Source organism: Bos taurus, chromosome 24, assembly GCF_002263795.3.
Source record: "Bos taurus isolate L1 Dominette 01449 registration number 42190680 breed Hereford chromosome 24, ARS-UCD2.0, whole genome shotgun sequence".
Lineage (NCBI taxonomy): Eukaryota > Metazoa > Chordata > Mammalia > Artiodactyla > Bovidae > Bos > Bos taurus.
The window spans coordinates 37108978-37136470 of record NC_037351.1 but is presented as its reverse complement, the minus strand read 5'-3'; the positions used below and the strand labels follow the sequence as shown (position 1 = coordinate 37136470).

Below are 27493 nucleotides of genomic sequence, written 5' to 3'. Positions count from 1 at the left end.
CCATCTCAGGGACCCAGCGGCCACCCTGTAACCTCACTTGGCGAGCAGTCCTGGAAAAGGCATTTTTATAGCCAATCTGGTGGCTTGATTTAGGCTGAAAGACTTGTTTCTATGGTCCACACCTCTCCCTGGAACCTGCCTCCCCCCAGTGGCACTCCATTGGCCAGCAGGTCATGTGGAGCTAAGGGGGCTGATGTGGCTGCTGGCAGAGGAGTGTGGGGCCTGGGCTTCCTAGGCAGGTTCCTGCCCTTCCCAGACAACCCCAGTATGATCAGCTTTTGGTCCCTGGGAGCGCAAGGTCTCTCAGAGCTGGGCGGCAAGCAGTCACATTAGCTTGGACAGGTGCTGGTTAAGTGCGACTTTCAGCCTCCCCTGGAGGAGCCCCCCTTTCTGCTGTGGGGGGCTCTGACCTTCAGGCACATCCGGTCTGTCTGTATAAGCCACCCACAACCCTGCAGTGCACAGCCTGGATGCTGAGGGACGCCAGTTGCACGGTTGAGACCCATGTGTTCACGCTTCCTTTCTATAGCTGTTAAACTCGTTTACTCCAGTCGCGCTTTTTAGCAGCAGCCCTCGATCCACGAGGCACCAGGCTTACACTGGAAGTGTTTTACGTTTTTATTGCCACTCCCTGTCTTTGCACTTGAGTCGTACATGTCATTCAAGGAGCCCCAACAAGCCACACGACAATCTCTCCTGCATCCTCCTCTCAGCCAGGCAAACGCTGCGTGGGGGCGGGGGGTAGGGGGTGGGGGGATGGCGAGCCAAGCCTGGGACAGCCCACTGTCCGCCCTGGGTCCGTGGTGGCCTGTGCCACTTCAGTGTTTCAACTCTTCTCCCGCCGGCAGGGTAAACGGAGACAGATGGCCGGCGATGGCTCTGCTCCAGTGAAGACAGACGCGGCGGGCACCAGTTTCTGCCGCCTGTCTCCTCTCAGCAGCTCCTCCTCGTTGTCCATCAGGAGGACGCAGTCCACCAGGCAGCGGTCGGAGCCTCCACAGTCAGCACCAGGTAGGCCCGGCCAGAGGCAGGGCCTGGGGACACGGGGGAGGAGCCGGGGGCCGGCCGGGCACGCCCGACCCTCGTCCAGCTGTCCAGTTGGAGTGGCAGGAGCGGTGGCCACGTTAACCCGTGGTTCCCCCTCTGCCTTCCACCTCCATCTTGGGGGAGGGGCGGGGTGTCTGCAGATAGCTTGCCCCGTGCCCCGGCTACACACACACTGAATACATTACAGCTTCCGAGCTTTGTCAGCCCCTTCCTGCTCCCCGGCCGCCTCAGAGGTGGGAAAGAAAAGGGTACAAGAAGACCCCGCTGAAGGTGGAGTACATCTCGTCAAAGTCCGTGTGGGCCAGCCGGCCCCCCGTGACCACGATGTTGACGCCGTCCCCCGCCTTGAGGTGCACGATGAGGTGGAAGGCGCCCGGGCCCCCGCAGGTGTGTGGGGCCCCCTGTGGCCGGTGGTACTCCAGGAACTCCCTCCGGTAGCCGGCCGTGTGCAGCTGGGCCACGCTGGCGTTGGCCACTGACAGGACGGCCTCCACATACGCATCCCTCTCGGGTGTGAGGGTGGCCGTGATCAGGTAGCGCCCGTCGTACGGAGCCGTGAAGACCCCTGTGGGGAGGAAAGCAGACACCTGAGCGTGTGGTGTACCCGTCATGGCCTGCCCGAGCGGGCACTCAGCCCGGATGAAGGCAGACAGCTCACCCACTCCCCACCAGAGGCAGGCCCACTGTGGGGGGATGAGCCGTGGAGACATGGTTGGAGGAGCTGGAGTCCAGACCCCATGCTGGTGGGAGTGGCCACCTCCGAGGGCTCTGGGGAGAGGGCCCGAGTCTTCAACCTGCCCTGCGAGGGCCGGGTCACTGAGCTCTTAATTGTATCGTAGAGCCTCAGAGCCAGACCAGGCCCTGCACTCTGGGCACACGGCCTGCGTCTGCTCAGCGTCACCGAACCCATTTACTAAGACCCACGGCCCAGACTGGTTCTGGGCATCTGGGCCCGTGGGAGAACTGGAGGTCCCCACCTCTGAGTGCCAAGAGTCCCTGACACGTGGACATTGTCCCCACACCCCGGGCAGGGGGAGCAAGGGAGCCCGGGAAGCCGGCCGTGAGCACCCAGCAAAGCCCTGATGCTAAAACCCGGGGCCCGGGTGGCAGCTCCCACCTCTGCCCAGAACCAGCTGCCACACACAGCCCCAGCCACCGCGTGCACGCGACCTGTGACCGCCCCCGCCCCCTGTCTGCTGGTGTCTGTGGGCTGGGGAACAGCGGGGACTAAGGGGTCAGGTCTCTCGCAGGTGAGGCACCCACAGCCCAAGGGGCAGCAGCCCAGGCTCAAGGTTGGCCTCCCATTTTGGGGGCTGGGGCCCATGCAGACCCATCCCAGCAGGGTGAGTGGGTTCTGGCTCAGAAAGGGGCAGCGGGAGGCCCTCCGGAGCAGCTGAGCACAGGCAGACTCACCGGTGCTGGGGTCGTACACGTCCCCGTCGTTCACCAGCACCTTGTTGAACAGGACTACGCCGGCGTCGCTGGGGAAGGGCTTCCGGGTGAGCCCCGCGGAGAAGGACACGAGAGATGGCACCGGAGCCCCTGGGGGGGACAGGATTGCAGTCAGGCCCGGCCCAGGCCTGTGTGCGGTCCCAAGGGGCGGCCTCGGCCTCTCATTTCCCCTCAGGGTGGACACCACCACGCGAGGTGGACACCCAGCCTTGTCCTCGTCGGAGGAGCAGGCGGCTGGGGGAGTGCCAGGGCCCTGTGTGTCAGGTCGGGACTTGGCGCGTGCGTGACGTCTGGGGGTGGGGCACCCAGGCACGCCCACCCCGGCCTCCCCTCCCACCCCGGCTGAGTACCTGGGGAGGCTGCAGGCGGTGATTTGGGGTACCCTGAAAGACAATGCAGACACTGTCAGAACCCTTAACAGCCCCTCATTTCTGAGTCCCTTTGCCGCTTGTTCCTCACACAGTGAGTGGGAGGATGTGCAAAGGAACACATCGTCGACAGAGTATAAGCACCCGTGATACGTGGAACTAACAGGGGAAGCCTTCATCCTAGAGAAGGCAGCACCCTGCCTAAGCCAGGGGCGGCTGAGAAGGAACGGCCCCACCCGGCAGCCTCATCGCTTTCCCTGCAGGAAGTTGATGGGTTTAACTCAGGGTGGTACTATCCTGTGGCAGCTGATGTGACCTCCCCCACCCAGCGTCACGGGTTTACACATCACAGCTCACAGCCTCAGTTTCCTCATGTGTCAGAATGTAAGCCGTGGTGCTGGTCAAGGAGCTGCATGTCTAGCACCTACTTCAGGACAGAAACACAGTGAGTGTCCCTTGACCTCTCCTCTTCCTCTAACCTCCACCTCCTCCATCCTCCGCCAAAATCCAAACTCCTCCAGCTTCCTCCAACCTCCTCCAGTCTCTTCTACGCACTAACCTCTATCCTCCGCCATTCTCCAGCCTCTTCCACCCACTTCCTCCAACCTCCTTCCTCCTCCTCCGGACTCCAACGTCAGCCATCCTCCAACTTCCTCCCTCGTCCAACGTGTTTCATCCTCCTCCAACTTCCTCCCTTCTCCAACCTCCAACAACTTCCAACAACCTCCATGCTCCTTCTCCAACCTCCCCGCGACCTCCAACCTCTGATCCCCTCAACCCTCTGACATCCTCCAGCCTCCAATCTCCTTCCTCCACCCTTCTCCAGCCTCCTCCGTCCTCATCCTCCTCCAAACCTCCTTCATCTAACCTTCTCCAACTTCCATCCTCCCAACCTCCTCTAAACTCCCAACATCCAGCCTCCTCTAACCACCTCCATCATCCAACCTCCTTTCACTATCCTCATCCCTCCTCCTATCTCCTTCATCCTCCAACTTCCAACATCCAACAACCTCCTCCAGCTTCTGGCCTCCTCCAGCCACACATCTAAGGTTGGAGCCAGACCTTCCACCCTACCCGCTTAGTTGTGTGCTCCTCTTTGCTGCTGCCCAGGCTCCCAGTACATGTTTGGTTTTCAAGTGCACTTCCTGCTGGGAGGATCAGCGAGCTGCCTGGATGACACAAGTAATATAGCCCAGGGTGCAACTCTAAGTGTGATGTTCTGTGCCCAGGGCACTGCGGCATCTTTGGACAGCTCAGTCTGGATGCTGTTCCCTGCTGGCTGGACCCATGACCCACAGAGCCCCGCAGCAGCCTCCCAATGCCTGGGGTGCACTTACCTGGAGCTCCTGCGTAGCCCTCGGCGCTGGGGATTGGCCGCTGCCCGGTCTGGCCATCCACACCCCGGGGCAGGCCCCGCCCTGACACCCCCATCCTGCCTGGGGGGCCGGCCTCTCCAGTCTCCATGATGACCCCTGTGGAGCCAGGCAAGAAGGGCAGCCCTGTCCAGCCGGGCCGCAGGGGTGGGGGGCGTCTCTTGGGCAGGACGGGCTTCTGTCCTGGGTCCCTCGGAGGCGAGGGAGTGCTGGGCGGCAGCAGTGGGGTCAGCACTGGAGTGGACAGCTCCGTGGGGGCCTCTGCCGGGCTTGAGGGCTTTCCTACGTCCTCCGGGGCCTTCCCCCGGGGTGGAGGCTGAGGCGTTTCTGAGGGGTCCTCTGCTGAGCGTTTGAGAAAGTAGAAAGAAAGAGAGTTAAAAACCACAGACTTGACTGCTCAATCACAGGCCCCTCTGTGAGGCCCCATGGGCATGGCTTCCTGGAAGATGTGTGCTTGGGGGTCCCTGGGCCAGGTCCACTGGTAAACACAAGAGCAGCCACCACAGCGTGGGGACCCCTTGCCCCAGAGAGGAGGGTCTTCAGCCTCTTTCTACATGATGGTTGCTCTCCCCAAAATAACATTATCCTTGGTTCCAGCAGCAAAAACTCCATAATGACCCCGCAACTGTACCTGCCTGCTGCCACCACAAGCCGAGGGCCTGCTTCTGCAGACCTCACGTGACCCAGAGTGTCAGAGAGCACGAGCTGCCTCTGCGGCAGGCACAGAGGTCACCACAGCCTTAAGATCACCAGCTGGAGCACTTCCAACTGGAGCACCACTGCAAGAGCCTCCTGGGTCACACCCCCTGCCCTCTCGGAACAGTGCTGAGACACAGCCTGCAACTGCCCCCATTTCCTACTCTGAATACATTCCTGGAACTGCCCTTCCTGCAGGCCTGCAAGACATCTAGGAACAACCAGGACTGGCCTGATACCCTCCTCAACAGCCAAACCCCACCTACCTCCTCCTCCATCCATAGGGTGCCTGCCATGGCCCAGGTTCCAAAGCTCCAAAGTTATTATCAAGTAAAATCAGAAACTGCATTGTATCCCCACCCCAGTCTAGTTTTTTTAAAGTCACAAAGGTGATTGTGGCAGATGGAACACAGGTCCCTCTACCCACAGAGCTAGGTTGCCAGCCCACCTCCAGCCCCAAGGGAAGCTTTTCCGCAAGCACCCTTTCCATGAGAGGATGAAGCCCTCCAGAACGTGAGCTGAGTGAACTGATCATCACTTTCTCAAGTCCCCCAGGATGGTACAGAGCTAACACCATTCTAGATGCACTGAAGATAAGTTCATTCACACCATACAGTGGGAAGGCATCAAGTCTTAATTCTCTGCAGTACTCTGGTGGGAAGGGCTAGGTTGGACGTAGAAACTGGCATGAAGGATTTCAGACATGGAGACGCCACTAGCCACAGTGAAGGACAGGATGAGAAGGAAATAACCAAGTAATAAAAAGGAACTTTGAAGAAACAGATAATACAAGAAAATAAACATGTAGTAAGACACGCTCCTTGCTGGCAAGGATGCCCACCCTCTAGCTGCTTCTGTCCGACATAAACTGCTTCTTTGCATGCTTTCCCACACGTACTGTTTCTTACAAACCCTGTGCCTACTCTACAAAATAGGCAAATAAACTCAGAAACAGAAGGCACTGCATCCAAAGTACAAGAATAGATTGGTGTTAAAAGAGGCCTAACCAGAGAATAATGTCTTCACTGATTAGAAATATGCTTGCCAAAATAAGAAAATTCAGTGAAAGAGTTGGTAGACAAAATCAAGGAGATCTTTTAGAAGGTAGACCAGGTAGATAAAACAATGGATAATAGGAGAGAAACTAGGAAAATTAGATTCTTTCCAATCCAGAACTTTCTCAAGTAAATAGAAAAACTGGGGCATAGAGAGGTGGTAAGGAGAGAATCGAATGCACAATTCGTTAGAATTGTAAAAGATCCCAGCTGGATTATTAAATAAAAGACCCAAACCAAGGCATAGTCAGAACACTGAGGATAAAGAGAAGATCCTACAGACTTGGGGGATGGAGAGAAGTGACTTCAAATCAGAAGGACATCATCAGACTCTCAAGTAAGGGAAACCAGGAAGCAAAAGAACACCACCTTCAAATGTTGAAGGAATATCATTGTTAACCTTGAGTTCTGTACTCAGCTAAAGTATCTGCCAGTTGTGAAACTAGAATAAACCTTTTTCAGCCATGAAATATTTAAAGACCAGCAAAACTCTTGAGCACCCTTTCTTAAAAAGCTATTGGAAAATGTACTCCACCTAAATGAAAATAAACCATTAAAAACCTAGAAGTTCAAGAAACTTCTAGGATGGTAGTGCAAAGTTTCAGATTGAAAGCCTTAGAGCTTTCTCAAGTCTAGAGAGGAAGCAGTCCAGGCTGTGTTGGGAAGACAGAACTCCCAGAGGGAGGTCATCAGGTTGAAAAATGGAAGGGGATAAATGTATACTTACGCTGATTCATGTTGTTGTACAACAGAAACCAACAACATTGTAAAGCAATTATTCTCCAATTTGAAAAAAATTTTTTTAAATTAAATGCATGATTTGCCAAAAAAAAAATTTTTTTTTTAATGGAACCAACAAATGACCTGATACTTTTTATGGTATTGAGAGAGTTTCAGTGAGTGAGAAGAATCCCAAGACAGATACATAAAATCTAGCAAATAACACTACTACTAATTCAGAGGAAAGCAACACAATCCTATTTGGCTATTATTGAGCTGTTTAGCTTATAGTATAAATACTGACTTGAGTTTTGTGGTATAACTATTGGGAGTTGGGAGGAGGGGGAGACATGAAAGAGCCTTATGGGCTAATGTCTGCAGCTGATAATGTCCAATACTGTATATAATATCCATAGAGAGATATCTAAAGCTAATAAATTGATTTAGAAATAAGGAAGTAAACATCAGTGGAGAAAACAGCTCAAAGAATTGCATGTGGCCACTTCTGGGATGAGAAGGGTAACAGGGAGAAGGGGCAGGGGAGGTGGTTTCCATTGTAAATTCCTCAGAAGTGTTTTGTTTTTATAAAACACAGACGATACTGGGGCCCACCCCATCTCCTTTCCCTCCAGTCCAAGCATGCTCAGGTCCCTCCTTGTCCGTCTCCCCTCCTCACGCTGTTTTCTCGGCTCACAAGTTGGCCTCCCTCCGCGGCGCACGCTCCCACCTCCCTTCTCTGCTGGAGAAGCTCCTCGAACATTGCTCCTCTCCTCTCCATCTCTCTCCTTCTGCCTCACTGGCTCCTTCCCTTCAGCCCAAGTTTGCGTGTCTCCACCCGTACTTTAAACACACAGACTTCCCCAGTCCTATAACCCTCAAAGAATTACAGTACACAAAGCACCTGCTGCTGCTGCTAAGTTGCTTCAGTCGTGTCCGACTCTGTGTGACCCCATAGACAGCAGCCCACCGGGTTCCCCGTCCCTGGGATTCTCCAGGCAAGAACACTGGAGTGGATTGCCATTTCCTTCTCCAATGCATGAAGTGAAAAGTGAAAGTGAAGTCGCTCAGTCATGTCTGATGACTCTTAGGACCCTATGGACTGCAGCCTACCAGGCTCCTCTGTCCATGGGATTTTCCAGGCAAGACTACTGCAGTGGGGTGCCATGGCGTTCTCCGACACAAAGCACCTGAAAATAGCCAAATACAAGCCCCTCACACCTTTTTTTGTACCTATCCCCCTACAAACCCTTCGCATCATCCCGCTTTCTCTGAAGCCCCATCTGTCTCTGTCACCTCGTCTAGGTGCTCGAGTCGTATTTTACTCTGCCCTCTCCTTTCTCACACGCACCCCGATCTGGGCTAAGTCCAGCTTCTCATTTTGAATCATCCTTCGGGTCCTTCCTCCCTACCTTTCTCAGAGGACAGTTTGTCCTTATCATCGTCCCTGCTCAGAACCCTCCAGCTGTCCTCCACTGTTCATAAGATCCAGTCGAATCTCCTCTGACAGCCGTGTCCGCACCACCTGCTCCATCGTCTCCTGCCGCCTTCAGTCCAGCCCCCGGCCCGGCTCTTCGGGAATCCTCGACGACACACACCCCTCCCCACAGTCCCGCTGCTCCTTGTGAAGCCCAGCAGCGCTTAACAATCTTGCCTCCCAATCACGGAGCTCTGAGGGCCTGTCTGGTTTTCATACCTCTCCTCACTTGCTGGATGATGAACACTTGAGGACACGTTTTAATGGTCTTTTGTCACCAGGGACTGGCACGTGACACTGAGACGTCTGAGTATTTGGTGAAGGAAGAAAGGCCGGTACCCTGGGCTGCACCCTCACTCCCGCCAGCCAGTAGAGGAGGCGCCCTAACTTTGCTAACAATAATCGTCTTTCTAGGGTCTGTAAGGATAATGCCAGAACTTAGAAACAGTGATGGTTCTCTCTCTCAGTCATCACTCCCTCAACACCCAGGCCTGTGATAGCAAGTGGAAGGCAGAGGGGAAAGAATGAACAAATAAACCACTTGGGCCAAATATCCTGCACTGATCTCCACGGGGAGTCCGTCCAGGACTCTGTGCAGAACGGGTGGCTCCGACACCCCTCACATCACAGCAGAGACAGCATGAAAAAGCCGCCCTGGATCCCGACTGCTCCCCAACCTTGGCCCCCAGCACATCACGTAGTGTCTCTAACACACACATTTATTACACACGGGAAACAAACTGGACAGCATCTTGCTCCATCTGGGAAGATAACTCTGGCAGCCAGTGTCTCTTCGAACTGCACATATGTTTCTAATCCAGTGACCATTTGAGTTCATAAGAACCAAGTGGGGCTGCCCGTGTTTCACGTGAGGAATGATGATGCTTTTGCTCCACAGCCTGCCTCCAGGTCTCCGTCCTGATGCCCCCACAGTGGCCTTGTGCAGCTGTGCACAAGCCGGGCCACGACCTCACCAAGGACAGAGCCAATAGCAGGTAGGAAAGGCCACTCCCACTCCGCTAAAGTTATTATTAAAAGCCACTGTAACCTTTGCTAAGATGAAGACCTGCCTGAGGAAACTGTCAGCAACCCCATGGAGTCATGTCACAGCACAGGGCTGTGGGGACGTCAGAGTCTGTGTTGGCGGCGTGGCTGAGTCATCCACCACTCAGGCTAAACCCTCAAAGTCTCCTGACAAGCAGGCAGAATTTGGCTGATCAGATGAAGTGACAGGTGTGGGGCCACATCCCTGACAGTGACAAGTCACTGTGCAACTGTCCAGGCCAATTCACTAGAAGCCCAGTGTGGGGAGGGGGTGGGGAGCTGCCTGGCATTGCGAGGGTGTCTGCTGACCAAATGCAACTACAGGTCGGGGTGGTGGGACTGTTTTAAAGATGGCAATCAAGACTTCTGACTTTGTATTTTTTTTTTTGGTTGCATGGCTTGTAGGATGTTAAATTCCCTGACAAAGGACTGAACCTGGACCCTTGGCAGTGACAGAGTGGAATCCTAACCACTGGATTGCCAGGGAATTCCCAGGACTTCTGGCTTTAAAAGAAACCCACCCACATTCTGACATACAGCAGGCTAAGTGGAAGGATAGTCACACCACTTGGCAAAGCTCTGTGCCTGGGAAGGACCCTCGCCACCCTGATGAGAAATGCCAGGCTCAGAGGGGGTGCCAAGGGACCAGGTTCCTGCACTGACCAGGCATGGGGGGCACGAGGCAGGGGCTTTGAGGAGACACTCGATGGTCTCCCTGCCTGGAAGGTCAAGGGGGGAGAGGATGGGGAGGCATGTAAAGGAGCCGCTGGGGAGACGACGCACAGAAACCCCACGCGACTCCCCTGACAGCAGGGCGGGGGAGACCATGGGTTTGCAGGAACTGTCCTACTGAGCAAACAGTGGAAATGCTGCTTTGCACTTTGGCTGGAATGGAGAGAGAAAACACTCAAGCTGGTCCCGGGGGCACTGTGTGGTTCCATCACAGCACTGATGGATAAAGAAGATGTGGTGTGTGTGTATATATACACACACACACACAATGAAATATTACTTGCCCATTAAAAAGAAAGAAATATGGGACTTGCCTGGTGGTCCACACTCGGCTAAGACTCCACACTCCCAAAGTATGGGGCCCGGGTTCGATCCCTGGTCAGGGAACTAGATCCCACATGCCTCAACTAACACCCAGGACAGCCAAATAAATATAAATTTTAGAAAAAGAATGAAGTAAAGCATTTGCAGCAACATGGATGGATCTAGAGACTATGACCTATCTAGGGCCCGTACTGACCGTCCCTCCAGAGCACGGAGCCCCGCCGAGAAAGGAGTCCCGCCCAGTGTGACCACGAAGAGGCCCCTGGAATCAGGCTCCACAGGGCAAACAGGCTGGCATTTCTGAAAAGTGCGGTCTAGAGATCACTGACACACACACAGCTCCAGCCTCGCGGGTTGACATCAGCAGGGCAGTGCCCTTGGAACAGAGGTCACCTGTTATCACTGAACCCTAGAGAGGCCGACCTGACCCAAAAAGTCACCGGGGATTTCTTCTTTGATAGAAATTCTCAAGCTGATTTGAAGCTGTACATGGACACACAGAGGGTCTACCTGATTTTAAGACTTGCTGTAAAGCCGCCACGGTCAGGATGTGAGGAGGCACAGTGACAGCGTCGGCAGAGCCCGTCAGCGGACACGCGGGTCCCGCAGAGCTGGCGCGGGGGCTGCGGCTCCGCACCCAGGACTTTCCCTCCCTCCCCACCCTCCCCACCACCCCCTGCTTCTCCGCTTCTCTCTGGCCCAGCTGCCTCTGAGGGGGGTCTGCCTTCCGCTTCCACGACGGGAGCTGGGGGGTTCTCTGTTTTAATTACAAATTTAATGACAAATTCCTGGAACTGACTTCACCCCTGCTGAGCAGGAGTCTCCCGAGGGAGCCCAGAGTCCTTATTTCTATCAAGCTCGCAGGGGACTCTGCACACAGCTGTAGGAGAGGCCGGTGCCAAGGACACAGCAGTCCTAGAGTCAAGGTTCAGATGGAGAAAAGCAGCCGCTGCTTTCACCAACTGAAGAGCTTTACAGAAACCAGATGCTCACAGAGCAGAAGGGCAGGTATCGTCCAGAGGCAGTGTGGTCCGAGTCTGCGCAGTTTATGCAGCCTTTATGTATTTATGACACTCGGACTGACTCCATCATGCTATCTGGGACCTACACTGGCCTCAAACTCAGCCAATTTCAAGTTGAAGGCCAAAACTGTCATAACACTGGCATGAGGCCACTCTTCCCCTGCCAGGCTTTACAAGTGCCGAAGAATTGATGCTTTTGAACTGTGGTGTTGGAGAAGACTCTTGAGAGTCCCTTGGACTGCAAGGAGATCCAAGCAGCCAATCCTAAAGGAGATCAGTCCTGGGTGTTCATTGGAAGGACTGATGCTGAAGCTGAAACTCCAGTACTCTGGCCACCTCATGTGAAGAGTTGACTCATTGGAAAAGAGTCTGATGCTGGGAGGGATTGGGGGCAGGAGGAGAAGGGGATGATACAGGATGAGATGGCTGGATGGCATCACCGACTTGATGGACGTGAGTTTGGGTGAATTCCAGGAGTTGGTGGTGGACAGGCAATTCATGGGGTCGCGAAGAGTCGGACACGACTGAGCGACTAAACTGAGCTGATTTGAAAAACCTGTGTTTTTTTCATTCTTACAGCACAGCTTAGGCTAAGCAACTGGATAAAGATGGGGTTCTTAAATCTGTAGCACCCCCAAATGAAATGTTATTAATACCATTCAAAACTAAAAATAGAACTACCATATGATCCAGCACATAGACTCAACAGACATGAATCTGAACAAACTCCAGGGGATAATGGAGGACAGAGGAGCCTGGTGGGCAAAGAGAACATGACTTAGCAACTGAACCACAACAATAAGATGATCCAGCAATCCCACTCCTGGGCATGTATTTGAAAAAAAAACACATAATTTAAAAGGATACATGCAGCCCAGTGTTCACTACAACACTATTTACACGAGCCAAGACATGGAAGCCACCTAAATGCCCATGGATAGAGGAATGGATAAAGAAGATGTGATATATATACACAATGAAATATTACTCAGCCATTAAAAAGAAAGAAATACGGGACTTCCCTGGTGGTCGAGTGGATAAGACTCCACACTCCGAATGCATGGGGCCCGGGTTCAATCCCTGGTCAGGGAACTAGATCCCACATGCCTCAACTAACACCCAGGGCAGCCAAATAAATAAAAATAAATTTTAGAAAAAGAATGAAGTAATGCCATTTGCAGCAACATGGATGGATCTAGAGACTATGATACGAAGTGAAATAAGCCAGACAGAGAAAGACAAATAGCATATGACATCACTTACATGTGGAACCCAATTTTTTTTAAAAATGAAACAACTGAACTTACAAAACAGAATCAGACTTACAGATATTGAAAACAAACTTATGGTTACTAAAGGGGAAACACAGGGGTGAGGGATAAATCAGGACTTGGGATGAACACATGCATACTACTATATATAAGGTGCGTAACCTATGGGATCTCCTGTATGGCCTAGGGAGCTCTACTCAATATTCCAGGATAACCTATATGAGAAAAGGATCTGAAACAGAATGAACATGTGTGGCTGTATAACTGAACCACTTTGCTGTACACCTGAAACTAACATAACATTGTAAATCGACTATACGCAAAAAAAAAAAAAAAAAAAATTAAGTACTTACAAGAAATTGCCTGAAGACATCTGCAGAAGAAAGGGGTGGCAGATTGGAAAGAGGAAGCAGTCCCTGGGGTGTGTGGAAACAGTCCTGCATGTCCGGCAGGAAGGCCCTTCTTGGAACCATGAGGTGGGGGAGGAGAGCTACCCTGGCACAGAGACTGTCCCTCTGCCTGGCTCAGCTCTGTGGGAGCCCCAGGCTTCTCAATACCAGGAACTCGCCTACTATCCCAAGTGAAAGGGGAACAGCAGAAATGCCCAAATCTGCCCGGGGCTCAGTATCTGATCAGATGGGTGATGGGGAGGCTGTGTGGGCTCAGAGGCTGTGGTGCAGGCCAGGTGGTCCCAGGGCCCCAGCAGGAAGCAGATTCTGTCTTTGAGCCACGCTGGGGTGGGGGGGGGCAGGGCCTGGAGCTGCCCCCACCCAATAACTACAGTAGCATGGAGACCGGGCAACTGCGGACAAGAAGCAGCTAAAAGAACGGGACAGGGAGCTGGGGGAGGGGGTGGGGGGAACTGAAACAAAAGTCCAGACTTCTGAGGCCACATCCACAGAATAGAGGACTTCCCCAATCCCCTTGTCGTTCAGAACCTGATTTACTAACCATGAATCCTAAATGTTGGGCTTCCCTGGAGGTAAACAATCCACCTGCCAAGCAGGAGACTTGGGTTTGATCCCTGGCTCAGGAATATCCCCTGGAGAAGGAAATGGCAACCCACTCCATTATTCTTGCCTGGAGAATTCCATGGACAGAAGAGCCTGGCGGGCTTCAGTTCATTAGGTCACACAGAGTCGGACACAACTGAGCGACTAAACAAGAACAACAAGAACCTGAATGCTAGGGAGGGGAGATTTCTCAGCTTTTTACACTTTACACTTCAGTCCCAATTTAGACAAGAAAACAAGAAAAAGAAGGAAAGAACAAAACCCTCTGGATCCCTAGAACATTCAGAACACCTAAGGTTGTCATCCCACGTCTGCAGTGCGGGCGAGCCCACCTTCACTGCTCTGAGGCTGCATGCTTGTAAGAAGAGGAGAGGATTTCAGCCAGAAGCAGAAGGGATGTCCAGCAGAGGGGACAGAGGGTCACAGTCATGCTGATACTGAGGGATGACCAAGGGCCAGTCACTATTTAATACACTACTGGGACTTCTCCGTGGTTCAGTGGTTAAGACTCCCTGCTTCCATTGCAGGAGGCATAAGTTTGATTCCTAGTCAGGGAACAAAGATCCTACATGCCACACAGAACAGCCAAAAAATAGAAAAAGAAAAAGAAATACTCCTTAGGAACAGGGGGGCTTCCCAGGCGGCGCTAGTGGTAAACATACCTGCCCATGCAGGAGACGTGAGTTTGATCCCTGGGTCAGGAAGATCCCCTGGAGGAGGGCATGGCAACCCACTCCACTATTCATGCCTGGAGAATCCCATGGATAGAGGAGCCTGGTGGGCTACAGTCCATGGGGCTTCAAAGAGTCAGGCACAACTCAAATGACTTAGCATGCACAGGAACAATAGTTATCATGCTAACTTCTTGAAGTATCACTATCACCATGATTCTCTCCAATTAACAGCTATAGAAAGTGAGGCATTAAGTAGATAAATAATTTGTCCAAAGTCACAAAGAATGTGTAGAGTAGCTGGGATTACAGACTTGGGAAATAATAATCACTTCCTGGCTCAAAATTCTCCAAGAGTTTCTCATGATACTTGAAATCCAAATCTGTCATCTCAGCCTACAAAATCCCACCTGATCTGACCCCTACCCCCTGACCTCATTGCCTGTGACCTTCCCCCTTGCTCATGGACTTGATCAAACTGACGTCCTGAGTTCTCAAACAGGACAAAGACATCCCTGCCTCAGGACCTTCGCATATGCTGTTCCCTCTGCCAGGAACAGATCTCTACAAGGCTCATTCCCTTATCTTACTCACGTCTCTGCTCAAAGGTCGTCTCCACTGAGCAACCTTCCCTGACTTCTCATCTAAAACACCAAGTCCCCTGTTCTCTGTCACCTCCTCTGCTTATCTTTCCCTGCACACTGATTGCCTGCTGAAATCAGACCTTTATTTGCTGGGCTGTGCATTCCCTGACTTCCCCCTCTAGATCCTGCAAGGGCTAAAACTCCAGTGCAAGGACATGACTATTTGTGGAATGAATGACTGTATGAATGAAGGGGGGTGGGGTGCACGGGGCCCAGGAAAGGGCATGACACCCACCTCACAGAGTGGACGATGAGACAGTCACGAAAATACAGTGGTCCTAGGGACTTCCCTGGTAGTCTAGTGGTTGATTCTGCACCTCTGCTGTGGGGGATGTGGGTTCAATCCCTGGTCGAGGAGCTAAGATCCCACAAGCTGCAAGATGCAGCCAAAAAAATATACTAGTTCTTTACCTTTTAGAAGTTAGGCACCTCTCCAAGTCCTGGATGAAAGGCAGGGACCTTCTGTCCAAAAAAGTAACCAAACATTTGTATATAGTCTCGAGAGTCTCTTTTAAGACCCAGGGAAGAACGTCTGCACTGATGTGAGGGATACAAAGAGACTGGGACTGCTTTCAGCATTGGCTGAGGCCATTCTGGTTCCCCCTCCACCCTCCCCACCCGCTGCCAGCTGGGCAGTTCAGCTCCCTCTGGGTGCTTCCAAAGAAGAGAATGGGCTCCCTGCACAGGGCAGCAGGCGGGGCAGAAACAGCAGAGTCTAGGTCCTTGGCCCAGCAATCTGGCCTCTGGTGACCATGTCCTGCACCCTCAGCTCCGCACCTTGGCTTGCGGTGGGAGCAATGATGACAATCGTTAATATTCCTCCCCTTCCAACACACAAGCCGCGTCATCTCTCAGGGTGACTTGTTTTGAACAATGGGATGTGGCAGAAGGGACATGGTGCCAGCTCCGGGCCCCGCCTGGAAGGGGCTCCTGCTTTTGCCTTGTGGTAAGTGTGACTCCCCGAGACCACCATGCTGAGAGAAGGTGCACGTCCACCACGTGGAGAGAGAGGATGGCCGTGCGCAGGAACACGTGGCTGGTCTTCCTGCAACTTCCAGCTCAGCCCAGCCCAGCCCACTGGTCCCCTGACCACAGCCAAGTGAGTGACTTGAGCTGATGTCAAGTGGAGCGGAAGAGCTGCCAAGTCAGTTCCTGCCCCGCAGAACAATGGAAAGTGATGAAGCCTTGTTGTTTAAGCCACCAAGGTCTGGGGTCAGCAAACAGCAGCAAACAGCAGGTCCATCCCACCCCTCAGCAGGGACGCCCTCCCCTCCTGCTTCTCTGAACCCTTCCAGTAGTCATGTACAGATGTGCGAGTTGGACCATAAGGAAGGCCGAGCACTGAAGAATTGATGCTTTCAAACTGTGGTGCAGAAGATTCTCAAGAGTCCCTTGGACTGAAAGGAGATCAAACCAGTCAGTCCTAAAGGAAATCAACTCTAAATGTTCGTTGGAAGGACTGATGCTGAAGCGCCAATCCTTTGGCTACCTGATGTGAAGAGCTGACTCGCTGGAAAAGACCCTGATGCTAGGAAAGATTGAGGGCAGGAGGGGAAGGGGGCGACAGAGGATGAGATAGTTGGATGGCATCATCAACTCAACGCACGTGAGTTTGAGCAAACTCTGGGAGACGGTGCAGGACAGGGAGGCCTGGCGTGCTGCAGTCCATGGGGTCGCATAGAGTCAGACACAACTGAGGGACTGAGCAACAACTCACCGTTCGGTACAAGCTCCAGCATCGCCCCCTTTCAGAAGTCTCTCTCATCACACCATCTCACCCTTCACCCTACTGGCCTATGAACTCGCAACCTACTCAACCTTGATGAGAAGGCCTCATCAACTCAGAGAAGCGCTCCCTGACTTCCACGGTGGCCGTGACCATCTCTGCCTACTTGTCCCCCTCAAACTGTCATTGTCCCCTGCACTGCCATCCCTGTGCTCCACACACATAAGCTCGTCACTCCCACACAAGACGGGCTCAGTAAGAGCCAGTGAACTACAAGGATGAGCCCTGATACACCATCTCGTTCACCCTCTCTGCAGGCCTGTGTGTGTCACTCCCCCACCCCCAAACCTGGGCCTGGAAATGCCCGGAAGGCCAGGGTTGTGCCACTCACCTCCTCATCCCTCACGGAGCCCTGCACACAGTGGCTGTTTAGTCACTAAGTCGTGTCCGACTCCTTGTGACCCCAGGGACTGCAGCACGCCAGGCTCCCCTGTCCTTCACCATCTCCCAGAGTTTGCTCAAACTCATGTCCACTGAGTCACTGCTGCACACAGTAAGCACTCAATAAATGTGCTGCTGACTCTTCACGGGGCGCTGTGACCTGAGCTCTAAACTCACCCAGTGACCCCTGACACTCAGGTTCTCCCGGACCTGGATGCGCTGCAAGAATGGACAGCCTCGGCCTGTGTATTGTTAACTCTTCTCAATCAATGGAGTTCCCGAAAGTCCATGCATTCTACTCTCACGACAATGGATTCATTCCAAAAGGAGCATCTTGTGGGAGCCGCCTTCCCTTTACAGGCATTCACCCCAACCCCTCTTTCCACAGCCAAGCGTGAAGGAGTTAACACAGCTTCCCACGCCACCCGGGAGCTGCAAATCAACTGGAACTATCTGCTTCGATCTGTTGTTACAAAGCACAGTCCAGACAGAACTGTCACCAGGAGGCACAATCACCCTATGAACACACACAGGGTCCCCTGACCTTTCCCCAGCATTCCAGAGATCTGGGAGCTGTGTGGGCCTGGGGGGAGGGGATGGAGGTTATAAATAGCAGGACTGGCCTGGGTAATTCCTTATCTACAAACTCCTTATCTCTGGAAAGGTTCAAAGCGTGTCCCACTGACCACTTCAGACTTCCCACTTCCCTGGGATCAGGCCCTGGCTCTCCTCTCCTCAGGCTGTAAGTCCCAGCTGCGTTGTTGTTGCTGTTATGCAGTTGCTATTATGCAGTTGCTAAGCTGTGTCCAGCTCTTTGCAACCCCATGGACTGCAGCCCATCAGGCTCTTCTGTCCTCCACTATCTCCTGGAGTTTGCTCACATCCATGTCCATTAAGGCGGTGATGCTATCCAACTATCTCATCCTCTGCTTCCCCCTTCTCCTTTTGCCTTCAATCTTTCCCAGCATCAGGGCCTTTTCCAATAGGACCCAATCCTAAAATCCCATAGGCTCACACCAGGCCAAGAACTAGCATCAACACATGAGGGCCTTTGTCACCTGGAGCTGAGCAAGGTGAAAAGGCAACACAGGCCAGCAGGGAAGACAGGGGGAAAGAAAACAGGGAGAGGACTGGTCAGGAGGTGGAGTCCTTCTTGGCACACGGCTGGCCCTCCCCTGTCCTCGTGGACCTGTGAGTCTGCGTTCGTTTTGGGGAGACACAGAGGAGACGTGGGCTGGCCTGGACGACAGCACCCAGGGTCCCCACCCTGCCTCCACTGTGCGACTTTAGAACATGTCCCTGCGGGGAGCAGCCCATGTGCCCCAACTACTAAGCCTGTGCTCTGGAGCCTGGGAGCTGCAACTGCAGGGAGAAAGCCCACACACTCCAACTAGGAAGTAGCCTCCGCTGTCTGCAACTAGAGAAATTCTGCTCGGCAATGAGGACCGAACACAGCCGAAAATAAATAAATAAAATTTTAAAAATAAAGAAAACTCTGCTCAGCACTGAGGTTGCTGAATCCAGGTACCAGGGAGGCTCTGTCCTTCAGGGATGACACGCTGAGCCCCCAGGTAACAAAAATGTTAACTTGAATATGTCACTCAGTACTATTAAGGGACCATTCATTCAGTCCATTCATTCATTCAACAAACATTTGTCAAGAGTGAAATGTATAATGGTAAAGAATCTGCCTGCGATGCAGGAGCCACAGGAGACACAGGTTTGATCCCTGGGGTCAGGAAGATCGCCTGCAAAAGGAGATAACAACCCACTCCAGTATTCTTGCCTGGAGAATCCCATGGACAGAGAAGCCTGGCCCCCTACAGTTCATGGGGTCACAAAGAAGCAGAGATGACTGAAGGGACTTAGCACGGATGTGCATACAGAGTGTGTAGCATGAATCTCCCTAAGCACAGCCGATGAGCATCCTTGTTCTGGGCGTGCTGGGGCATTGAACAGTTCCTGCCCCTAAAGTACTCTGTCCAGGGTCCTCTCTCTGTCTTTGGAAAGGAACACAATGCATTCTCCTTGCCATCATCGAGGCCCTAGGTTTTAGGGAACAAGAGATTGCCCAAAGATGATAATGACACCAGCAAACAAGAAGTGATGTTTTCAGAGAGGTGAAGGGGTGTGCATACAGGAGACTCCCTGAGTAGAAGACAGGACAACATGCCCATTGCCCCAAGCTGTTAGGCCACAAATCTGACCCCAAATCTAAGCTCCCCAACATGACAGTATAGATCAGCCTTCTGCCACCTACCTGAGGGCAAGGACCAGTTTTCCTTCTGTATTTTCAACCTGTTGTGGGCTGATAACTTACAAAACGCACAAATCGTGTGCTTGAGTGCTACGGTGACGTCAAGTTATTCTAAGTTTCTAAACACTTGCTCTCACTGTTGGTCTTTGTCTCATTGCTACTCAGCACCAGACAATTCACGCACTTTCCCCACCCCATCTACGAAGCACACTTTGGGCCAGCAGTGACGTGGCTCATGCCACAAACCATCCAAAATCTAGCAGAACACGCGTTACAAATACTCAAAATGGGAAGGCAAAGGTGCACTTACTTGCCGATGGCTGAAACCGGATCAGGTCTTGCAGGTCAGCAGAAATCTGGAAGACGTGGCTGTAGAACTGCTGGACGGAATTCTTCAGGCCGGAGATCTCTCTGGAGTGTGTCCGGAGCGTCCCGTTCATCTGCCGGATGCAGCTCCAGAGGCTGTTCACGTGCTTGTTGAGCCCCTCCTTGATCTTCTGAAGGCTCCCAGAGATGGAGTCCAGCTTGCTACAGGTCTTCTCCACGTGAGACACCCTGTCCTCTACCACAGACACCTCCCTCTGGACTCCGTGCGTCTTCTCCTTACAAGTGTCCAGCTCGCTGAGGACGAGGTCCTGCAGCCGCTGCCACCTGCCCTCCAGCTGGTCGCAGCAATGCGCTGGGGGGGCCTGGGGAGACGGCAGGGGCGCCTCCGTCCTCCCTGGCTCACCCACCTTGGACCACCCACCCCCTGCAGCCTTTTTCCCTCCTCTACCACCACTCAGCTCGTTCTGTAGACGTCTCAAGTGGTCATCTGTGTGGTTGAGCCAAGAATAAAGAAAACTGAAGTCCTGCTGAAGTCGCTGGATGCTGCGTTCAGTGTCCTGAAACTTCCCCTGCATCGTGTCGTTTAGAGATCTCAAAAGGCTCACCATCTCGCCCCCGTTCCGCAAAGTGTCTTCCATCCCTCGAGGCTCTCCTCGGAAGTTCTGCAGGCACATGTCCTCCACCACCCGCACTTGGTCCTTCAGGCGCTTCAACTCCATCATGACCTGCGGGGGCCCAGCCCCCGACACAGTGGGCGGGGCTGCCACTGGGGGAGCAGGTACCATCTCTGAGCCGTTCACCATCTCCAGGAGGGCGCTCCCCAGCCGCTCCTCCAGGGACTGTATTTTCTGATCAAGCAGCTGCCTCAGGCCGTCCACCTCCCCACTAATGGTCCCCCGGAGGGTTTCTTCAATGTAAAAGCAGTGCTCTTCTGCATTCCTCTCTGTCACGTTGATCCTTGCATCCAGTTCATGCCATCTGGCATCGAAGTCCACATCCGGCTCTGGAGCCTCGAGGCGGTCAAACTCATTGTCTAGTCGTGCATTCAGCATTCTTGTCGCTTCAGAAACTCTTTCGATTTTCTGGTCTAACATCTTGATCTGTGGCCCCAAGTCACCAGGCTTGGTACCGTCACAGCAGTTTGCATGGGCTGGAGGGTCTTGGACCCGGGCCTGAAGGTCACTGATTTCTTTTCTCAGCTTGGCCTCCTTCTCTCCTATCAGCTCGATCACTCCCAGGTAGCTGCTCCCATAGTCATCACAGTGCTGCTGGAAACCGATCAACTTGTACTCACACGAGTTCTTCAGGTCAGCCAGCTTTCGGTCCATCCCTTCCATAAGCTCCTCCCTCAGGGCATCGATCTTACTGTCCACGTAGGCTTGGAAGAGCTCGCTGGTCGTCATGGTGACCGTTGGGCCCTGGGCGGCCTCCTGGAGCTGTCTGAGCTGCCCTTCATAGCCCTTCACTTTCCCGTCCAGCTCCTCCAGCTTGTCACTCTTGGTCTTCAGGGCATCCTTGACTTCAGCCAGTTCAGACTTGATGTCCTTCATGCCTGACTCCTTATTGCTGAGGATGCCGGGGGGCTGAACTGTTTCTGGTTCTCCACCCACAGCGCTGATGGGCGTTGGCCGGGGGTGCAGGTTGCTCAGCCATGAGGCCAGCATCTTGCTGGCATCGTCCTGGACGGCGTGTTTGAGGTTTTCACTCACTCCAGCAACGGAAGACTGAAGGTCCAGAACCGTCCTGGTGAGCCGGAGAACCTTCTCCTCCAGCACCTGAATTTTCTTTTCCTGAAGTTCCTGGGGCCCCTGTTTTGGATCTCTTGTCTGACTTGGGTCTGCTGCAGGAGTGGGTGACACAGTGTTCTTAGGCTCTGAGACTCGGCTTGGTTCATTGTCTGTTACAAAGAAAAAAAGAGTCGGACACGACTTAACATTTCCTCCTTTTACCCAGTTTTGCAAAGACAATTGACAGGGTACTCCTGGGATACATGCAAACCTCCCCTACCACTCCCCTCTCACCACACACAGGCAGTCAATCTGCTGGAGTGCAAAAGATGATGGGCGTTAAGTCAAACAGACCTCCAGGGGATTCTGGCTCTTCTGTCTACAGTCCGCCCTCGAGCAAGTTAATTCACTTCTGTGAACTATAATCCCCTCGTCTATGAGGCGAAGTGACTATCTTCCCTCCTCTGGTTGTCAAGAGAATATTCACAGGACACATGACAGATATACAATGGTCTCTTTCACCCTGAAGGGAAATATTCTTTACTTATATTATCATCGGAACATATCATTCCCACATTTGTAACTGCAGCCACACCCCGACAGCTGACTGCATTCTGTAACCACAAGAAGCCACTTGGGATCCACCCATTAGTTGTTGGGTGGTATGATACCATGGCTTCCCCGGTGGCTCAGCGGTAAAGAATCTGCCTACGATGCAGAAGCCACAGGAGATGCAGGTTCAATCCCTGGATCAGGAAGATCCCCTGGAGAAGGGAATGGCAACCCACTCCAGTATTCTTGCCTGGAGAATCCCACGGACGGAGGAGCGTGGTGGGCTACAGTCCATGGGGTCCCAAAGAGTTGGACACGACTGAAGTGATTTAACACACAGGCACACGATATCATGAGAGCAGCAAGTTATCCTCCAAGCAACTCCTAAATAGTCTCTTTCTTTTATTAGCATCCCTGTGCTAAGAGTCTCACAGACATTGTTTAGCACCATCATGCAGTTGGGAAACTAAAAGCAAAAGAGAGATAAAACAGAGTCTATTGGTGTCTCCCAACAACACAGCTATGTGGCCCTATGTAGTGAGATTCACTAAGTCAAAGAATACATTGAAATCTTTTTTTACCCATGTCCCACTCAGCTTTGAGATCTCAGATCCAAGACCAGAGATTGAACCTGGGCCCCCAAAGTGAAAGTGCCTAACCACTGGACCACCAGGGAAGTCCCCAAACATTGAATTTTTGATAATTCTACTTTGGGAAATATACCCCACAAGGAAACAGCCCAAAAGAAAAAATCATAAAATAATTGTGGTGAGTCATGAAAATAAACATGATATAAATAGAGAAACCAAAAAAAGGTCATCAAAATCTGAGGCATATGATGTCACAGAACACAAGGAATACTTGAAAGAGGTTAAGGGACTTCCCTAGTGATCTAGGAGAAGGCAATGGCACCCCACTCCAGTACTCTTGCCTGGAAAATCCCATGGACAGAGGAGCCTGGTAGGCTGCAGTCCATGGGGTCGCCAAGAGTCAGGCACGACTGAGCGACTTTACTTTCACTGTTCACTTTCATGCACTGGAGAAGGAAATGGCAACCCACTCCAGTGTTCTTGCCTGGAGAATCCCAGGGACGGGGGAGCCTGGTGGGCTGCCGTCTATGGGGTCGCACAGAGTCAGACACGACTGAAGCGACTTAGCAGTAGCAGCAGCAGCTAGTGATCTAATGATTAGGACTCTTTGCTTCCACTGCTGTAGGCCCAGGTTTGATCCCGGCTTCCCTGGCGGCTCAGACAGTAAAGAATCCGCCTGCAATGCAGGACATCCAGGTTCAATCCCTGGGTTGGGAAGATCCCCGGGAGAAGGGAATGGCACCCCACTCCAGTACTCTTGCCTAGAAAATCCCGTGGACGGAGGAGCCTGGTGGGCTGCAGTCCATGGGGTCCCAAAGAGTCCGACACGACTGAGCAACTTCACTTTCACTTTTCACTTTAATGCACTGGAGAAGGAAATGACAACCCACTCCAGTGTTCTTGCCTGGTGGGCTGCCGTCTATGGGGTCACACAGAGTCGGACACGACTGAAGTGACTCAGCAGCAGCAGCAACAGCAGAGCAACTAATACACTGGGAACTAAGACCTCACAAGTCGTGTGACACAGCCAAAAAATAAAATGTAAAAATTAATATAAAAAAGAAAGGAATTAAAGAATTAACATCAACAAGCCTGCTGACAATACTGAGACCTAGCAAGTAAAGTGGAAAAAGCCACACACAACACAGATTATGACATAAAATGCACTCATGTACACTGACAAACTGGAAGTAAGTTTAGAATGTGGTAGATATTTGAGCTTAATGGTCATTGTTTTTTCCTCCTCTAACTTTTGCAGATGATCATAACAACAGTTATCATTCATTAAAAGCAACTTAGTGGTAAAACCGAGGCTTGAGTTTAAATGTTCTAAGTCCCAAGCAGAAAACTAGAAAGAACATCTTGTTTTCCATACTGAAAAAATTCTCTCAGGATACTAGACATAAAAGTCAGTAAGTCACGTACAAATGAAATGCTGTTCTGAGCAAAGGAAATTTTTTTTAAAGGGCAGGAGAAGAGGGGAGGATCAGAATGTAAGCAGATGTTTTTCCTTCATATACTACTGGTGACTAAAAAAACTGCTACAAATTTTTGGAAGAATAACTTGGAGAATGTATCAAAATACTCCGAGTCCTTTGGACTCTGCAATTACACTTCTAGAAATTTATTCTAGTAAATAATACGGATGAATCCAAAAATTTAACAGAAAAAGTACTTATTCAAATACTATCTATAGAATAATGAAAAACTGAAAACGGCCTTAGGGGCCAAAAGTACAAGGTTGTATCCAAACCACCACACTCTATGCAGCCAAGACATGACACTAGAGAATATCTAATGACATGATGTTTTTTCATCAATTAAAAATTAAAATCAGTTAAAAATTTAAAAATAAGTGCCCAAAACAGTGTGTGCATTATAATGATGGTGGATTGAGGATAAGCACTTCCTTTCATTCTGAAATCCCATTAATGGCAAAAACAACACAAACAAAACAAACAAAAGAAACCCCAACCAAGTCACACATAAAAAATTGGGAATCAGAATGGTTTTCACAGTGCATTGGGAACTAGAAGAAAAAGAATTTTTTAATTGAAGCATAATGGATTTATAATGTTGTGTTAGTTTCAGGGATTCTCTTCTTTAATTGCTCAGACCTGTCCAACTCTTTTGCAACCACATGGACTATAGCCCGCCAGGCTCCTCTGTGCATGGGATTCTCCAGGCAAGAACACTGAAGTGGGTTGCCATTTCCTCCTCCAGGAGATTTTCCTGACCCAGGGATCGAACCCTCATCTCCTGCATTGGCAGATGTATTCTTTACAACTGAGCCACCTAGGAAGCCCAGTTTCAGGTATTCAGATAGAAATATAAATACATATAATCTTTTGTATATATATTCTTTTGTCCCATATATATTCTTTTTTCCCCATATAGATTATTTACAAGATATTGAATATTACAAGTATTGAGTTCCATGGTCCTTGTTTATCTATTTTATATATAGCAGTGTATATCTGCCAGTGCCAAATTCCTAATTTATCCCTCCCCCAGCTTCCCCCTTTGGTAACCATAAGTTTGTTTTCTATGTCTGTAAGTCTGTTTCTGTTTTGCAAACAAGCTCATTTGTGTCTTTTTTTTTAGATTCCACATAAAGTGATATCACATGAAATCTGTCTTTCTCTGATTTACTTCACTTAGTATGATAATGTCTAGGTCCATCCATATTGCTACAAGTGGCCTCATTCATTCTTCCTATGCTGAGTAATATTTCATTGTATATATGCAGCCTGTCTGCTTTATCATCCATCTGTCTATGGACATTCAGGTTGCTTCCATGTCTTGGCTATTGTAAATAGTAATGCAATGAACATTAGGGTGCATGTATCTCTTTGAATTATGATTTTCTCTGGATATATGCCCAGGAGTGGGCTCACTGGATCATACAGAAACTCTTTTTAGTTTTTCAAGGAACCGCCATACTGTTCTCCATAGTGGCTGTCCTAATGTACCTTCCAACCAACAGTGTAGGAGGGTTCCTTTTTGAAAACCAGAAGAAAACTGAGCAATGTGTTTAAAATTCTAAAGGAAAATTATTTCCAATCTAGAATTCTGAAGCTGGAGTAAATATACTTGTAGACTAGCATGTCCAAAAGTTTACCTTCCACGCAATCTCCTCATGAAACTACTGAATGATGTGCTTGACCAAAACAAGGGGATAAGATAAGGAAGAGCAAGCGGGGCGAGTGGGGGGCGGACGGGAAGCAGGGAACAGACAGGAGAGAAGTCCGTGAAGATCGCCGGGCGGCAGCGGTGAACGAGGACAAGCAGGGACCACTCCAGGTGGGGCAGCCGGGAAAGCTCTAGGAGAGATTTCAAGACGGAACTGATGTATCTGAACATACAGAGGGGACATGTAGATAACCAGCAGAGAGTCTGGGTTGAAGCAGGGATTAAAAATATAGAAAACCAAGCAAAGAAAAACATAATTATTAACACTAGAGAAATCAAAAAACTGTGTAGAAAAGGTAACATATTCATAGCACACTGCAGGGCTCAGCTGTAAACATGATGTACCAACTACAGTGGATCCAATAAACAGGGAACAGACAAAAACACAGCATAACTGAATGCAAAGGACGGGGGTGTGGAAGCCTCATGTTAGAGGAAAGGGACTTAATTCCTCACCTTCCATAATGAGAAGTCAAGGATGTGGAGTAAATTCCAAAAGACCATCTAAAGAGTTTAAAGAAATGCTCACATCAGCAGCACATATACTAAAACTGGGAGGGTGCAGAGAAGATTAGCATGGTCCCTGCACAAGGATGGCACGTGTGTGAAGCAGTCCATGTTTTTAAGCAACCTAAGAGTGGTGGTATTAGTGGTAAAGAATCCGCTTGCTGATGCAGGAGACTTAGACACAAGTTCAATCCCTGGATCGGGAGGATCCCCCGGGGGAGGGCATGGCAACCCACTCCAGTATTCCTTCCTGGAGAATCCCATGGACAGAGGAGCCTGGCGGGCAAAGAGTCAGACAGGACTGAGCAACTTAGCACATACACACACACACACACACACATACACGTCCATCAACAGATAAATGGATAAAGAAGATATGGTGTATACACATATACAATGGAATACTGCTCAGCTATAATAATGCCATTTGCAACAATATAGACAGATCTGGAGGGTACTATGCTTACAGAAATAAAAATCAGACTAGAGAAAGACAAATAACCTACGTTACCACTTATGTGTGGAAGCTAAAAAATAAAACAAATGGATGTATATATAAAAACAAGAACAAATTCACAGATACAGAGAACAAACTGGTGGTTACCAGTGGGGAGAGGGAAAAGGGGAGGGACAAGACTGGGGCAGGAGATTAAGAGATACACACTACTGTGTATAAAATAAATAAGCCACAAGGACATATTATACAGCACAGGGAAATACAGCCATTATTCTGCAATAACTTTAAATGAAGTATAATCCATGAAAACACTGAGTCACTTTGTTGTAGAGCTATAATTAATATTGTAAATCAACTATACTTCAATTTAAAAGAAAAATTATAAGAGTTTAAAGCAATTACTCCTGAGAAGGGAAACTGGCAGAGAAAGGGAATCACTGCTTTTCCTAATAGTCTTCATATTATAAAGCGATTCAACTCATTAAACTATATGTATGCTTAAACTTTTACAAGACAAAATCTAAAAGTAAACAAAACAGAAATAAACTGTCTACTGTGATCCAACGCGCCCTCTCAGAGCCCCCATCAGAGCCCTGACTGTGCTCTGATGTGATTACTTATCTAGTGTCCGCCTTGACTTTTTCTCCAAAACACCTAAGTATAAAGACTGCAGATCCAGAAGCTCAATAAATATTTGTGGGATGAATAAATTTTTCTTTAACAAAATGTATATGCAGATACAGGAAAGAGAGCAGTATTTTATAGTAAAATGTTAACAGTACTTCTCGTTTGGTGGTAAGATTAGATGTAC

At 50.6% G+C, this 27493-nt stretch overlaps 1 protein-coding gene, 1 long non-coding RNA gene and 2 other non-coding genes across 5 annotated transcripts in view; 3 read left to right on the top strand and 1 right to left on the bottom strand.

Annotated features, from left to right (window-relative positions):
• Positions 1 to 600: 600 nt before the first annotated feature.
• The window catches only part of EMILIN2 (elastin microfibril interfacer 2), a 59252-nt gene continuing 32359 nt past the window's right edge, over positions 601 to 27493 (bottom strand). The window contains exons 4-8 of one of the 2 annotated variants that reach the window (NM_001143869.3): positions 19641 to 21554; positions 4205 to 4567; positions 2850 to 2882; positions 2461 to 2589; positions 601 to 1612 (exon numbers count right to left, since the gene is read on the bottom strand). In NM_001143869.3, the coding sequence (NP_001137341.2) occupies positions 1275 to 1612; positions 2461 to 2589; positions 2850 to 2882; positions 4205 to 4567; positions 19641 to 21554 (2777 nt within the window). In that variant the 3' untranslated portion in view covers positions 601 to 1274. Of the gene's footprint in view, positions 1613 to 2460; positions 2590 to 2849; positions 2883 to 4204; positions 4583 to 19640; positions 21555 to 27493 lie in introns of both variants that reach the window. The other variant, XM_005224159.5, reaches the window with a different exon arrangement.
• LOC132343804 (uncharacterized) lies at positions 2589 to 5272 on the top strand. Its single transcript, XR_009492776.1, has 2 exons — positions 2589 to 3312; positions 4097 to 5272. It is a non-coding gene; the product is annotated as an uncharacterized lncRNA (long non-coding RNA).
• TRNAR-CCG (transfer RNA arginine (anticodon CCG)) lies at positions 12327 to 12399 on the top strand. Its single transcript has one exon. It is a non-coding gene; the product is annotated as a tRNA-Arg (tRNA).
• Positions 26240 to 26342, top strand: LOC112444242 (U6 spliceosomal RNA). The gene has a single exon (XR_003032496.1). It is a non-coding gene; the product is annotated as a U6 spliceosomal RNA (small nuclear RNA).